Source organism: Epinephelus moara, chromosome 21 (assembly GCF_006386435.1).
Source record: "Epinephelus moara isolate mb chromosome 21, YSFRI_EMoa_1.0, whole genome shotgun sequence".
Lineage (NCBI taxonomy): Eukaryota > Metazoa > Chordata > Actinopteri > Perciformes > Serranidae > Epinephelus > Epinephelus moara.
In genome coordinates this window covers 27,032,419-27,045,733 of record NC_065526.1, presented here as the reverse complement: position 1 = coordinate 27,045,733, position 13,315 = coordinate 27,032,419, and the positions used below count along the sequence as shown (strand labels likewise).

Genomic DNA, 13,315 nt, shown 5'->3' with positions numbered 1-13,315 from the left:
GAAAATTACCTCCAAACTTCACATTGCTAAATGTTTTAGGAAAATAAATCGTTTCCAAGTTTTTCTATGTAAGAGAAAGGGTGTAGCTATTACTATTCTTAGTTTTTTTTCAGGTGTGTTTAGACTTTAGACTGTTTTCTTTACCACATTTTTATTTTTTTCTTAAATATTTGAATTATTACACCAGAGGACAGCTCCTAAATTAAAGAAATGTTTGTATCTTTGAATGTTTTATACTCTAAAAGTTTTAAGATGCACAAAAACTTTAATGACAAAAGAGGATGCCAATGTTTCATACTCAAATATAAACAAATGAATAGCAGCAAAGCATAAAGTCAATGTAAATGACGGTGAGTGGTTTGTGCTCGGAGTCTTACCCTTCATTACTTTTGCCACATTCACCTTTCATAAACTTTCCATGTGTAACCACCTTTCCTGAGCTGCAGCCAGGGAGAAATAAAATAGAAGCTGCTGGAAAAGTGAATGTCATGAAGGAATTATGGCTCCAGATTCCAACAGTAAGGTCTTTTTAAAAGATGTTCAAAGCGCTACACCGACAATATCTATCCCTTACCATTAAGGCCTCTTTGGTCTCAAGCTCCCAACATGCCCATGTATGGTTGCACTGAACCATTTAGACCCATAAAACTGTCAAGAAAATGTACAATGTTACTTCAGTGTCTTTTTGTTGGGTTGGTGTTTTTTTTATTGCCTTTGCTGTTTTGTGATAATCAAACACTATTGTCTGCCTTTCTTGTGGCCACAGTCTTTTAAATGCTGAAATAGCAGGAAATAAGACCTGTGAAGTTTTACAACAGAATGAGTGATATCTCATCAGCTGCTGATTTAGGACTGTTGAGGGGTTCCTGGTCATGAGTCCCCCCAGGTGGCACTGTTCCTCAAGACAAACCTGCTCTGCTTCCAGAGGATCTAACAAGCTATTTCTCATTCAGACCTTTCAAACAGCTTCAACAATCACAGCCTGGTCACATCATCCTTTCATGAGGTCAAACTTTACCTTATCTTTACACCAGCCACAGGCTCAACTTCTGCTGAGATCAGACAAATAAAAAAACTGTCTTAAGTTGATTTTTTCAGTAAAGTCTTTACCACTTTTAGTCATTTTCCGTGATATTAAACTATACCTAAATCTGGTATTATGGTTAAAACAAAAAATCAGAAATAATTACTGCTATTTGGCAAAACATGATCCTAAATCCTGTCGCCATTACTAAAAAAAAACCTTCCATCACATCCAGGAGCGGAGCAGAGAAACAAGTCCTTACAGCAGGATGGATTAAGTGTCTGCTAGTGCAGTCTTATTAATCTAAGACACAATTGTGTCTCTTGCGAAATGTGTTTATATAGTTACGTGGGATTGTAGAGAATATGGCATCTTGCATAATATCTTATTAAGCCATTTTGTTTTCCATAGTGTCTAAGCCTTTTTCCTTCAGTCCCTCTATTCTGAATTTACCTTGTATGAGTGTTAATTTTGTTTTCTTTGGAAGAAAAACACAAGACACAGCAAACCCAAGCACTTTCTTGTATAATTTATATTGAAAACATGTTAAAAACATTTGTTTCCCTTTATAAAACCACATAAAAACCATTACCTGTGGTCATAATTACAACAGTGTCCTGGTAATCATATCCCCCTGTCGTTTCATGTGTAACTGGAGCGATGCATCTTAATACCAAGTGCATAATGGATTTAAAATGATGCTGGGGGCAATGAGCTGTTCTGAGCTCAGTTTGGCTGGTTGTCCATCTGTGAGCCTGACTGGTAAGACTGGATGTCCTCCCCGATGAACTCCGTCACTGTGGAGGGAAAAGAGAAAATCACAAACCTGTTCATCACTCCATTCTTTCATCCAACAAATACTTAATGTCCTAGAAACAGTTTCTTCAGCTTTTTGCTGGACTCAAACCAACCTGTCAATCTGTGTGTATTAACCTGTAAATAATTTTATACACATTGATTTGGAAAGCAGCAGGAGTTGCAACACCTGAATAACTTGTCGAAGATGACTTTCACAGCGTCTCAATAGTGCAGACTGTTTTTAAAATGTTCGTGTTTTGCATTGTCATCTGGCACCTATCACAATTCTTCGCTGCAAATCCAAATATCAGGGCAGATACACAAATGCCCGTGACAGGGAAGCCCGTGACAGAGAAACTCTGGCCAGTCACAGGTCGTTTCAGAGAGAGGAAGTTCTCCCTCAAGTGAGTGCATGATTCAATGGCAGATAATCCTGAAGTTGCTATTCCAGCATTGGCAGCAACTGCTTACCGTTGAAAGCAACCCAAAAAGGAAGATGGACTTATCAGTTAAAAAGGGAGTCTACAAGGGAGTCTGACAATAAACAAAATAAAACGTGTAAATATCGGCAAAGCATTTCAGAGATGGAGAGAAAATGTTGCTAATAGTTTTGTCCTTTAACTCACTCACACTCACTCTACAAACCATCTCACACTGCTAAGGGCTTTGAAGGAGAGCTCACAGCAGCTCCAGAGATGAACCCACAGTCAGGGGCCACAGCAACATGAATCCAACCATGTACAAACCCCAGCTCCAGGGGACCGGACATCCCCAACTCCTCATCAGATCAGCTAACAGGTTAGACCTGACACTGTCCCTGGCTCCCACCCCGCTGTGACACCTGGCACTGGGGGCATTCACACTGACAAAATTCGAGCTACTACAACTGCCGACCGAGGTCTGTCTGCCGAGCTGTGGACTGTTCTTCTCCTGGGGAAGCAGTCCACAGCAGTGTGGGGCGAGGCCAAGGGACAGGGCTACTGTTAGCTAGCTAATTCTTGTCTCATCTGTGGTCTGATAGAGAGAGAGCAGGGTGAGGAGGAGCGCAGCAAATGGGCTGTGTGAACCTCTACAATGAAATAGGATTAAATAAATCAATGTATGGGTAACACTAGGTTACTGTTTAAAGCGCGTGCATATGCCTGCGGTTGTCTGGTGATAGGGGCTTGATAAAAAGAGGCGAGAGCTGCAGGAGAAGGGTGTATTTTCAACTTTTTTTTCGTTGTTATGCCTTTTCCAGATTTCTGCCTACCATAGCTTTAATGTAGAAAATGAACATAGGCCCATGTATTATTATCAGATTCTTTCACACTCTCAAATACCACAACTTGTATTGGCTGCAAAACCTATTTTGACCTGGGCTATTCTATGCAATATTCTGACATTTTGCCCTCCAGAGAAGAACAAATGAAAATTATCATTACTTTAAGAATCATAAAATCAATGTAAAGACAGCCAAACGTCTTAATTAGTAGTTACTGAGCACTGGCCATATCTACTAAGAAGAGTAAGAGGAGCTTGTTTTCAGGGGCATTTCTGCTTCTCAGGCTTCACTCCCAGTTATTAGGCTGGCACATAACAATTGAGCTCCACCCTGACTTCACCTCCTGGTCAAAGTTTGGATTTCTTGATGGATTAAAACTAACATCTGTTCACTTTGTGTTTGTTCAAACTTTAACCACAATGACAGAGCATCTAGTGTTTTTTTGTGAAGTTATTTTTTAGTATGCAGTTAAATGGTAACTGACCAGGCAGGTAATGCAATGTAAAAATATAAATAGCACTGCAAGGAGGTTATCTTTTCAGTTTGGTTGGTCTGTTTGTCAGCAGGATTACAGAAAAACTACTGGCCCGATTTTTACAAAACTTGGTGGAAAGGTGTAACATTTGCCAAGGAAGAACCCGTTAAACTCTGGAGTAAATACGTATCACTGGGCCGATACCCCAATTCTTTTTCCCTTTCATTAACATTGCGAGATTGGGCATTTGGGAGCGCCCTTCTAGTGTGCAGTGTAATAAAGTTTTGACCACCACGGCAGGTATGAGATGAGTATGGAGAGCATCTCCCACCACCATATAAAGCACCAAATGAATAGAAATGAATAGAAATATTAATTCAGTATCATCAGACAACTAAATCCCGGTTTTTAAATCTATACTGTGTCATCTGACATCTGGCATTACTGTACTGAATAATCCACAGTTATGCATGTAACCATTTACTTAGCCATCTGCCATCCACCAGTCTGTTTATAATCAAACACACTGATCCTCCCTCTCGTCCAACCATGCATTTATACTGCACATAAAAACATTTCTTAATCATCTCCGTCCATCATTAACATGTAGTTAATAACTTAATCTTTTCAACTGATTATTACACATTTGCACTCTGTAAGATTAAGACAATAACATTCAACTCACCTTCATCAAATGTAATGTGGTGCATAGAAGAGCTGGTAAACTCCAGGGGGCACTCCTGGATCTTGGCATCCCTCTCTCCCCCACGTCCCATCCCCAGCACCCTTCCCTGGGGGTCCCAGCCCTCGTAGTGGGAGTAGGGTGCTGGGCAGATGTCCTGATATGGGCTGGGGTTGGAGGGAGGGGAAGGACACACCTCCTGAGGATAAGCAGAGTACTGTGGGTAAGGGGAAGTGGGGATGGGAGGCAGAGGGGAGGTCGAGATGGGACTGCCGGCAGGAAACGGGCTGAGAGAGGAGGAGTGGGAGGGAGAGGGCGAGGAGGAAAGGTAGGGTGAGTCCAGCCAAGGGGAAGGGGAAGGGGAGGGAGGCTGCGGACCGCGGGGGTATAATGGGGGAAGGAGTTCGGTGAAGCCCAGCTCCAGGTTCTCAAAGCTGGGGTGACCCTCGGACAAGGCTGCCCTGGACCCGCCGGGCTCCTCCACCGCAGCGTCAGGTTTGGAGCAGTACTCCTCATGGTAACCCATAGTGGGACAGGGAGGGGAGTAGGTGGAGGGGTAGGGGGGCAGGTGGAAGCCCAGGCCTCGATCGTCAGCCATGGGGTCGCCTCTCACAGGAAAGCCCCTGTCCATCCTGGGTTGACCCCCCACAGGACACACACTCCCCCCATCCAGAGGCAGCACAGAGGGCCGGGACAGCAGCGGGTCCTCCTCTTTGAACATAACTGTGAGGAGAAACAGAAACACTTTAACTAATATGTTGTAATAATATTTTTACATTTTGTATTCCAGGTTCTCCCAGTGAGGACTTTGATGTTGCATGATGTTTTTTATATAGTCACTTTTTATTGGAGTTTAATGTGGTTTATGTCTCTCGGAAATAAATCTAGAACCACATTTCTTTTCATTTTACATTTATTATTTGTTTTTAGCTTTTATATGAATGTAAAAATCTTATTACATTTTAGGTTATGGTATATAATTTAAAGAAGATGTTTTCAAAAGACCACTGTGCAATGGGAAATCTCCAAATGAGCATTATAAGAATGAGAAATATTTATTTTGACTCTTTAAAATCGTATAATTTAAACAAGTCACAAGTAGTTGGAAAGAAATCCACATAGGTATTTGGAAAGAAAAAAACATTCTAAAAGTACAATTATTGGTCAAATTAACTCATAAAATACAAAAAATATTGAGGATATATGTTTTAAAAAGATACACTTAGTGATGTAAAAGTGGAAAATGCCATAAACAAAAATCTTTTTTTCCTTTCTTTCAAAAGTAAGATGAATTTTCAATCAATCAAACACACAAACATAAACTGAACAAAATCCGCTACAGATAGAGGAGAGACAGATGTGAATGCGGTGTGATTGGACACTTACTGGGGAGATACTTGAAGCAGTGCGTGCTGCTCCTTTTCCTCTTCCCGTTGGAGACGTAAAGACTAACCGACACCGGCCGACTGACGGACAGGTCGCTGTAGGCTGGGACCCTCACACACAACAAACACTGTAACAAAAAAGAGGTGTGGACACAACGGTACAGATTCAGTTCCTGTTGTTGCAGATACTTTTTGGAATTGGTGACATTTTTAGGACTGATGTCACACATGCAAAATTACCTCATTGCTGTTGTCTCGGTCGACATGAGCCTCCTCCTCCCACTGCAGTTTACCATCTAATATTAAGAACACAAGGTAGAATTAAGTGTAACTTAGATACACACGCATTAAGACACACAATAAGTTTAATTAATATAATGTGCTGTCATTGTATCACAGATAACACCCAACATTAAAGCCTTTGTAAAACTGGCTGGTTCTGCTTCTACTGATCCTGCACTCTCACAACTGTTTTTAAAGATCATTTTATGTCAACAAATCTATTTAAATTTTTATCTCAATTCATTCTGTTGTGTATTCAGCATCCTGGAAAACCCCAGACAGTCTCTCTGAGACAGTTAAACCCCGTTTCACAACAAGTTTTAAACCTTTTGGTCGCATATAAAGATATCATGTACTCATAATAACGTACTCTTATTAGTCCACAAAACGTGCTTATTCATAATAATGTACTCATGTGCTGATTGAAAACAGAAAAGCTATTATCCCTTTTCTTTTTTCCCTGAATGATGTGCTGTACAGCCGTACAATATCTAAAAGACTGACTGCAATTAGATAGCTTTAATAGAAAGACCGAGGCATGAACACACTGCATTGAGATGTATCTATTTACACTGAGCTACTAAATAAAAAAAAGAATAGAAAACAAGCTAGTTTTTTAACATTGAATTTGGGTTGCACTTACTGAAATTATTTTAAATGTTTTTACAGACTCAGTGTTTGCATCTGAATTGTATTGTATTTTACTGGCTTCATTTCAGTCAGAAACTCATCAAGATATTAGATAAAACAGATCAGAAAAACAACTTTAGAAAGGCCTGTGTCTTCTCTGTGGACCTTTACCTGTCCCTCTCTCCATGAAAAGGACTCTGGAGATTGGCAGGAAGTTAGAGCCGCTCAGCAGAAGCTCCTCTCCTCCCTCCACAGAGCAGGAGGTAAGACTCACGGACTCGATGACAGGCAGCTCCTGAGCCGAACGCTGGGCTAAGGCAGGGACAATCAGGCAAATTAAACACGACCTCACTACCACTGTATGTCCTCCTAATGCATGCAACAATTCTTACACAGAGTGGCTTTAACAACCTGCTTTGGTAAGTGTTGCGCAAAGGTGTGTTCTCTTTGCTGTTTAGCGCATCTGACCAGATACTCACAGCATTCGATGGCCAGGGAAGCAACCTGCAGAGCCAGGACTCGGCCAGGCGCGGCTACAGGGGGCGCTAGAGGGAGGTGGGTACGAAACACCAAACGGACACGTGTGTTCTTCCTTCCAACGTCTGTTTCTCCTTTCCTCAGCTCGATGTCCGAGTTCCTCAGCTTCAGAATCCCAGCACAGTCGATGCTACAACACAAAAAATGTTAAATTTATCCAGTCTCTTGTAGTCACATTCTTCAACATTGGTCCAGTAAAGAAATATAAATAATTAACCTGCTTCTCAAGTATAGACTGTAGACTTCAACATAGCCTTAAAACTCTAGTATAAGGCTGAAAAACATGCACAAAAAGTTTTGTGAGCTTTTAGGGAAAACATTTCCTGTCTCTTTGCTACTCACAGTGCAGTCATGTTGTTCTCAGGGTTGAGAGGGATGTCCAGCAGTTTGGTCCCCGCCTGAACGCTCTCGTGACTGGCAGTACCCACCATCTTCCCTGTCACTCTGAGAGTGGAGAAACAGCTGAATTTAACAGCCCTCCGTTTACAGTTTTTATGCTGAATCAAAGTCCCACAATAGACTTGTGCTCTGCCCAAGCTGGTACAATACAATTTAGGCTATTCATTAAATGTTTTTAAGTTTATTATTTTAAGTTTTTTTACTTTATTAATCCCCCTGAGGGGAAATTCAATGTTTTCACTCTTGCTTGTCAATTACACACAGGTCCGAAAGACTCACACATGCACAAACAGGACCTATACATGCACAAAGTGGAGAGATGTCAGAGTGTAAGTGATGTATCAAGCAAACATTTCCAATATTTGCGGTTTACAGCACGTAACAGTTGTTGGACATAATGTTAAGATTTTCTTTTTTTTCTGTTTTATATCAGTGTAAATTTGAATACCTTTAAATTTTGGACTTTTGGTCAGACAAAACAAGTAATGTCATTTTGGGGTCAAAAACTTGTGTGGGCACGCTACAAAGGTGCTCGGCTGGAATTGAACCGGCGATGCTGCAGTTTTGTGGCATCAGCTGTAACCATTTGGCAACCAAGGTGCTACGTAGTGTGCAAAAATAAATAAAACGCCTTTCGGATCGAATAAATAATACAGAAAATGTCCTAATTACTAAAAGCCATTGGAATACAGACCAATCAGTCCCTGTTAATATCCCAAAAATATCTCATAGATGTCGAAACACTGAGCAGAATGACAGCATGATCTAGTTATACAACAGCTACATGTCTTTGCTCTTAAAGACTTTACATCTTCTATATTAAGCTGATGTTCTCATACCAGAGCACGTTACATTGAGAACAACTGGTGCAAGACATTTCCTGGAGCAACACTGGAAGCAGCTGGTGGTCAGTTACGCAATGGTTAAAGCCACAGTGGTCAGATGATGAATATACAGTATGTGGCGTCCCTTGAATAGTGATGTCGGTTGGTAGTAAGTTTGACTTTAAATAGAGATACAGCAAAGTACCTGTGTATCTGATAGAAAGGATGTGGCCTGATTGATCGGTCATCAGCTGTTCCAACGAAAACCTGAAGGGAGAGTGGCTTCCTCTCTGTGTATCCACACAGCTGTACAGAAAGACACAGTGTGAGGGACGAGATCAAACTGTGATGAGGCCAAGCAGTGAGAGACAACATGAGCCCTGAGACTTTGTTCCAGTATTGTGAAAATGCAACAGTCAAAGTAAATTTCTATTTCAGCTTCAATAGAAATTACATTTAACATAAGGACAGTCAGAGCCGTTGAAATGATCTCACTACAAAGGCAAATGGATTATCAAAATATGGGTTCATGCAGCATTTCTAAGGAAGACATTGTTTGGGAAGAGCTAACAGATTGGTGTCACTTTAAGCAGCTGCCTAAATCTGGAGATTTGGGTTTCACCTTGACGACAGGATGTCCTGTTGGCGTGGCCTTGACGGCTCCTCTGCTCCCCTCTGTCTCATAGTGGGCTCTGTGGTGTGGACGGGGCTGCACCTCAATACGCAGCTCGTACTGGTCAAACTGGGACGGCAGTGGCCAGTCGAGTGGCGGCAGAGCATTAGACCTACAAGTGGATTAGACACATTAGACAGTTTTAGTTGCAGTGAACATGGAAAAGAATGCTGAGATGCCAATGAATGACTATTTTTCAGACCACAAATGGAATTTACACATGCAAACATGACAAGTGCAAAACGGACTTATAGGGACAAATAAATGCTCATTAATACCGTTATAACTGATGGTTTAAATCTTTGTATATAAAGCCAAACTAACCGTTCTCAGTGCTGAGCCCTTCACATAAAAGTAACCACATTTTTATTGTGATTAAGATGCATTTACTTTTGTTATCTTCATTTTTCATTGAACAAAAATCCTGAGTAGATCAGTGAACTCCAGCTTTTACCGTCTTTTTTTTTGAAAATCCAGAAAAAAACATGGTGACATGCTGCAAACTTGTATTTTAACACAGTACTGAGTTGATGTTAGATAACTTTCTAACAGCCAAATTGGTGCACATACAGTGCCAATTTGCATGTCAGAGTTCACGCTATGCACTGCACAAATTTACTCCATAAATGCACTCAGTGAGTTCCACTGAAATTAATTTATTTGATAAAATTTATCTGTTACAAATGCTGGTGTGACCCAGCTTTTGCTAACATACCAGCAGCTTTTATTTGTGGTGAAAAATTGCATTAAAAATTCAGTATAAGCATTTCTTTCTAGAAGAGTAATGGAGAGACTATTTCTGGAAAGACACTGGTATTCACTTTTTAAAAATGCAATGTTTGTTTTATTTCTTTTTATGTTATTTCTAATATGGGTAAGCCTTTAACACATCATCAGTACTGAGCTTTAATCTGTGATTTTTGATATTATCATGTATGTAGGTGATGTGTATCCTTGCCTGAACAGAGGGCTGTGGGCGCTGGCTCGGGTCCGGCCCCAGGCTAGAGCAGGGGGTACAGAGAGGTAGTCCATGCCCAGCGAAGGGGGCTCTCTCCTGGTATGCTGAGTCTCTGACAGCGGGCAGGGGGAACTATGGCCTGGAGCCTGCTCCTGATCCACCTCCCTGGGAGACAACTAGAACCCAAAAGGTATGGTTCACCATTTTAGTGCCACATATGGAAATAACATTTGAGAAACACCACGAAACCAAGCATCTTTACCTGTTCCAATGACGTCTTCCTGGTTTTCTGTGGGATGCTGAGCTCACAGCTGCTGGGCGGAGCTTGCGACTGAGGGTTGGAGTCTCCACCCTCGAGGCTGCATCCCTGCAGTTCCTCTGAGTAACTACCCCTTCGTGAGGTACAGGGGGAGACCAGGGGGGAATTTCTACGTTTTTTACCCCCAGGGGACGTGGGCCTTGAGGATGGCGAGAGGCCAAAATTGATTGTGGCCTCGTTCAGCTCCTCTTCCTCCACCAGCAGAGAGTCACAGCTGGAGGCTGGGCTGAGCCAGCCGCGGGAGGAGGGGCTGGAGCCAGGGCTGGGACTGTGGCTGAGGGAGCCAGGGCATCTGTCGCGATAAGTAAAGGGGTCCAGCAGGGGGAGGTAGAGGCGCTCTCGGTCCCACCCACCGCCGCCGCCCATGTCCCAGTAACTGGAAATGGTGGGTGCTATATCATCTTCAGGGGAGATGGTGGTTATCTGGATGCTAGGACACTCAACCACACGGGACTCTGAAACCTGGAGGAAAGATGAGAGCAACCAGAAAGTACTTAACTTTCATTTGGTTTTGAGAGTCAGTTGATAACACAGAAAATGCCAAATATTAGCTTGTTCCAACTTCTCAGATGTAAGTATTAGCTTGGTAAGACCATTCTGATGACGTGAGCTCAATATTCTGTTTCGCTCTTTGTATAAGTGTGGACTTACTGCCGCCCAAAACACTTCCCAGAAATTGAAATCCAATCGTGGTCAATCAGGGATCTGCACCGTAGTTGACAACATAAGCAACCTTTCAGAGACTGCATTGTTGTAGATTACAGAATGCAAGCCGCAGCTTGCGGAACAGTAATGGCGGCTACCGAAGTAACTAGCGCTGACTCTAATGTTAGTAGAGTAAACACATCAGTAAGTGAAGTTATTGCAGAAATATAGTCAATAATAACAAATACACAAGAATGAGAGTATGCACTCTTGGAGTTTCTTTGAAGAAAAGATGTTTTTTGCCTTTCTTCCAACTGGATTTGGCGAAAAACTTAATTTATCAACTGGATCCATTGGTGATGAAGATGATGTTCCCCGGTGTTTTGTTATGCTGATTGGCTAAGGGAGTTTGTCTGTCAAGGCAAGTACGCCCAAGTGTTTGGCGCGAGTCCAGACTGATACAGAGAGCGAAACAAAATGTTGAGCTCACGTCATCAGGGTGGTCTTACCAGGCTGGGTTCATATCAAATAACTTTATAATTTGGGACTGTTGCTCTGATAAAACATACAATGTGGTCTCTTGGAAACTGTAATGGGCACTTTTTCTAGACTAAACTAAGGAATTAAAAAGAATCAAAGATTCATTGATTTACAAAGGAAAACTTTAATTAGTCACCGTTCATTTTTAGCAGTCTAAACAAAAAAGGTCATTCTGGGTTTCTTTTTGATTGATTTTCTACATTCGAGTCAGCCATTTCTTTCCCTTGAAAGGTTTTGATATACAACTCTACCACAGTTTTTATCACATAGTAACACAGTTGTGAACAGAAACTATGTTGAAATAGTTTTTGCACGTATGAATTACCCCTTGGCTCTTCCTATCATTGTGAAGCTTAATTCACCAAGCGCTTGATTGTATACCCGCTAGTAGGGAATGTGAGCTAGGTTTAGATCGTCATGAGAGCTTTACCCTACTGATGAGGTGTTGTTGCAATAGTAATCCTGCTCAGTATGAGAGGAACGGCAAACTCAGACATTTGATGTATGTGCTTGGCTTAGAAGCAAATGTGGGATTATGACTGAACATCTCTGAGCCAGACATTTATAACAACACCATAGTGCCGGGGATCTTCGGTTGGCCACGGATAGCTGACTTTGGTCAGTGACAAGAGTCGTTTGTGACAGCGGTGGGGTGTGGACAGATGATGGTCTCCCCTCTCCTATATTGCACCGCATGTTTGTGAAGAACCTGGCGATGAAGTCCCTTGCAGATGAGCTGATTCTGAGTCAGCATTTTGTATGAAGCAAAGCAGCTCCCTTGCTATGATTTATTGAAAGTCAGCCCTTGGGGTAGCTGTAGATCAGGAGGCTAGAACGGGTCGTCCACTAATTGGAAGATTGGCGGTTCGATCCCCGGCTCCTTCAATTCATACAGTATCCTTGGGCAAGGTATTTACTGAACTAACGATAATTGAGAGCATGTGAATGTTTAAAGTTGTTTAAAATTTGAGTAGCAGATGAAACCTTGTATAATAGCTGTGGCCACCAGTGTATGAATGTGTGTGTGAATGTAACATATAGTATAAAAGTGCTTTAAGTGGTCAGAGGACTAGAAAAGCAATATACTAGTGCAAGTCCATTTACTATGTCCACTCTTCAAGTGAACAGTAACATTTTTAATGCAAACAAAAACTACCAAATTCAATTTATCAACATCCATGTTTGCTTAAAGTTTGTCTTTCAGGTTTTATTTCACATCAACATAACTTGTGAATGCACATCTTTTAGCAGCTGACTCTCAAATATTGGATGGTGGACTTCCACACAAGGAAATCGACTAAATGATCACTGTAACAGATTACTTTCAGCAAGACTTTAGAATGTAAAACTAATACTCTGTTTGGATTAACTGAAACCACTGGCTTTTGATTTTCGAAAAGGTCCGTACTAATCAGGCTGTTCTCTTGCACTGTTCGTATGTATTCCTACAAAACGTAATACAAGACAATTTGCAAGTAATGCACATAATCACGAGCCAGTAATTTGTTAACCATTTACTTCAATGACCAATGCACTGACTGGAATAAAGATAGAAGTAGAATAAATACCAAAGTTGAGTGTAAGAAGGCTGGTTGGGGTGGTGGACGGATCAAACAAACACAGGACTTTGTCCTAGGATAGGGTGACCATATTTTGATTTCCAAAGCCATACTTAATTTCCATAGCCTATTTAAATGATACTCGCAGTTTACTCAAAGATGCCTTATAATTTTAATATATTTAAAATTTATATGTATGGATAGAAAATTCAGTTATATTACAAAATAATATCTCTCAAAGACAGAAATTCAGATAGGCCCCAATAGGGGACACATACACACACTAGAGTGTGGCTACCCGATCCGAGCCCGACGGTACCC

The 13,315-nt window shown here is 41.4% G+C and overlaps 1 protein-coding gene across 1 annotated transcript in view; it reads right to left on the bottom strand.

Annotated features, from left to right (window-relative positions):
- Positions 1-1,542: 1,542 nt before the first annotated feature.
- The window catches only part of nfatc4 (nuclear factor of activated T cells 4), an 18,766-nt gene continuing 6,993 nt past the window's right edge, over positions 1,543-13,315 (bottom strand). The window contains exons 3-13 of the mRNA XM_050032541.1: positions 10,194-10,712; positions 9,932-10,107; positions 8,923-9,085; positions 8,506-8,606; positions 7,420-7,521; positions 7,020-7,207; positions 6,712-6,852; positions 5,869-5,924; positions 5,630-5,756; positions 4,247-4,966; positions 1,543-1,821 (exon numbers count right to left, since the gene is read on the bottom strand). Coding sequence (XP_049888498.1) covers positions 1,751-1,821; positions 4,247-4,966; positions 5,630-5,756; positions 5,869-5,924; positions 6,712-6,852; positions 7,020-7,207; positions 7,420-7,521; positions 8,506-8,606; positions 8,923-9,085; positions 9,932-10,107; positions 10,194-10,712 — 2,364 coding nt within the window. The 3' untranslated portion in view covers positions 1,543-1,750. The remainder of the gene's footprint in view (positions 1,822-4,246; positions 4,967-5,629; positions 5,757-5,868; positions 5,925-6,711; positions 6,853-7,019; positions 7,208-7,419; positions 7,522-8,505; positions 8,607-8,922; positions 9,086-9,931; positions 10,108-10,193; positions 10,713-13,315) is intronic.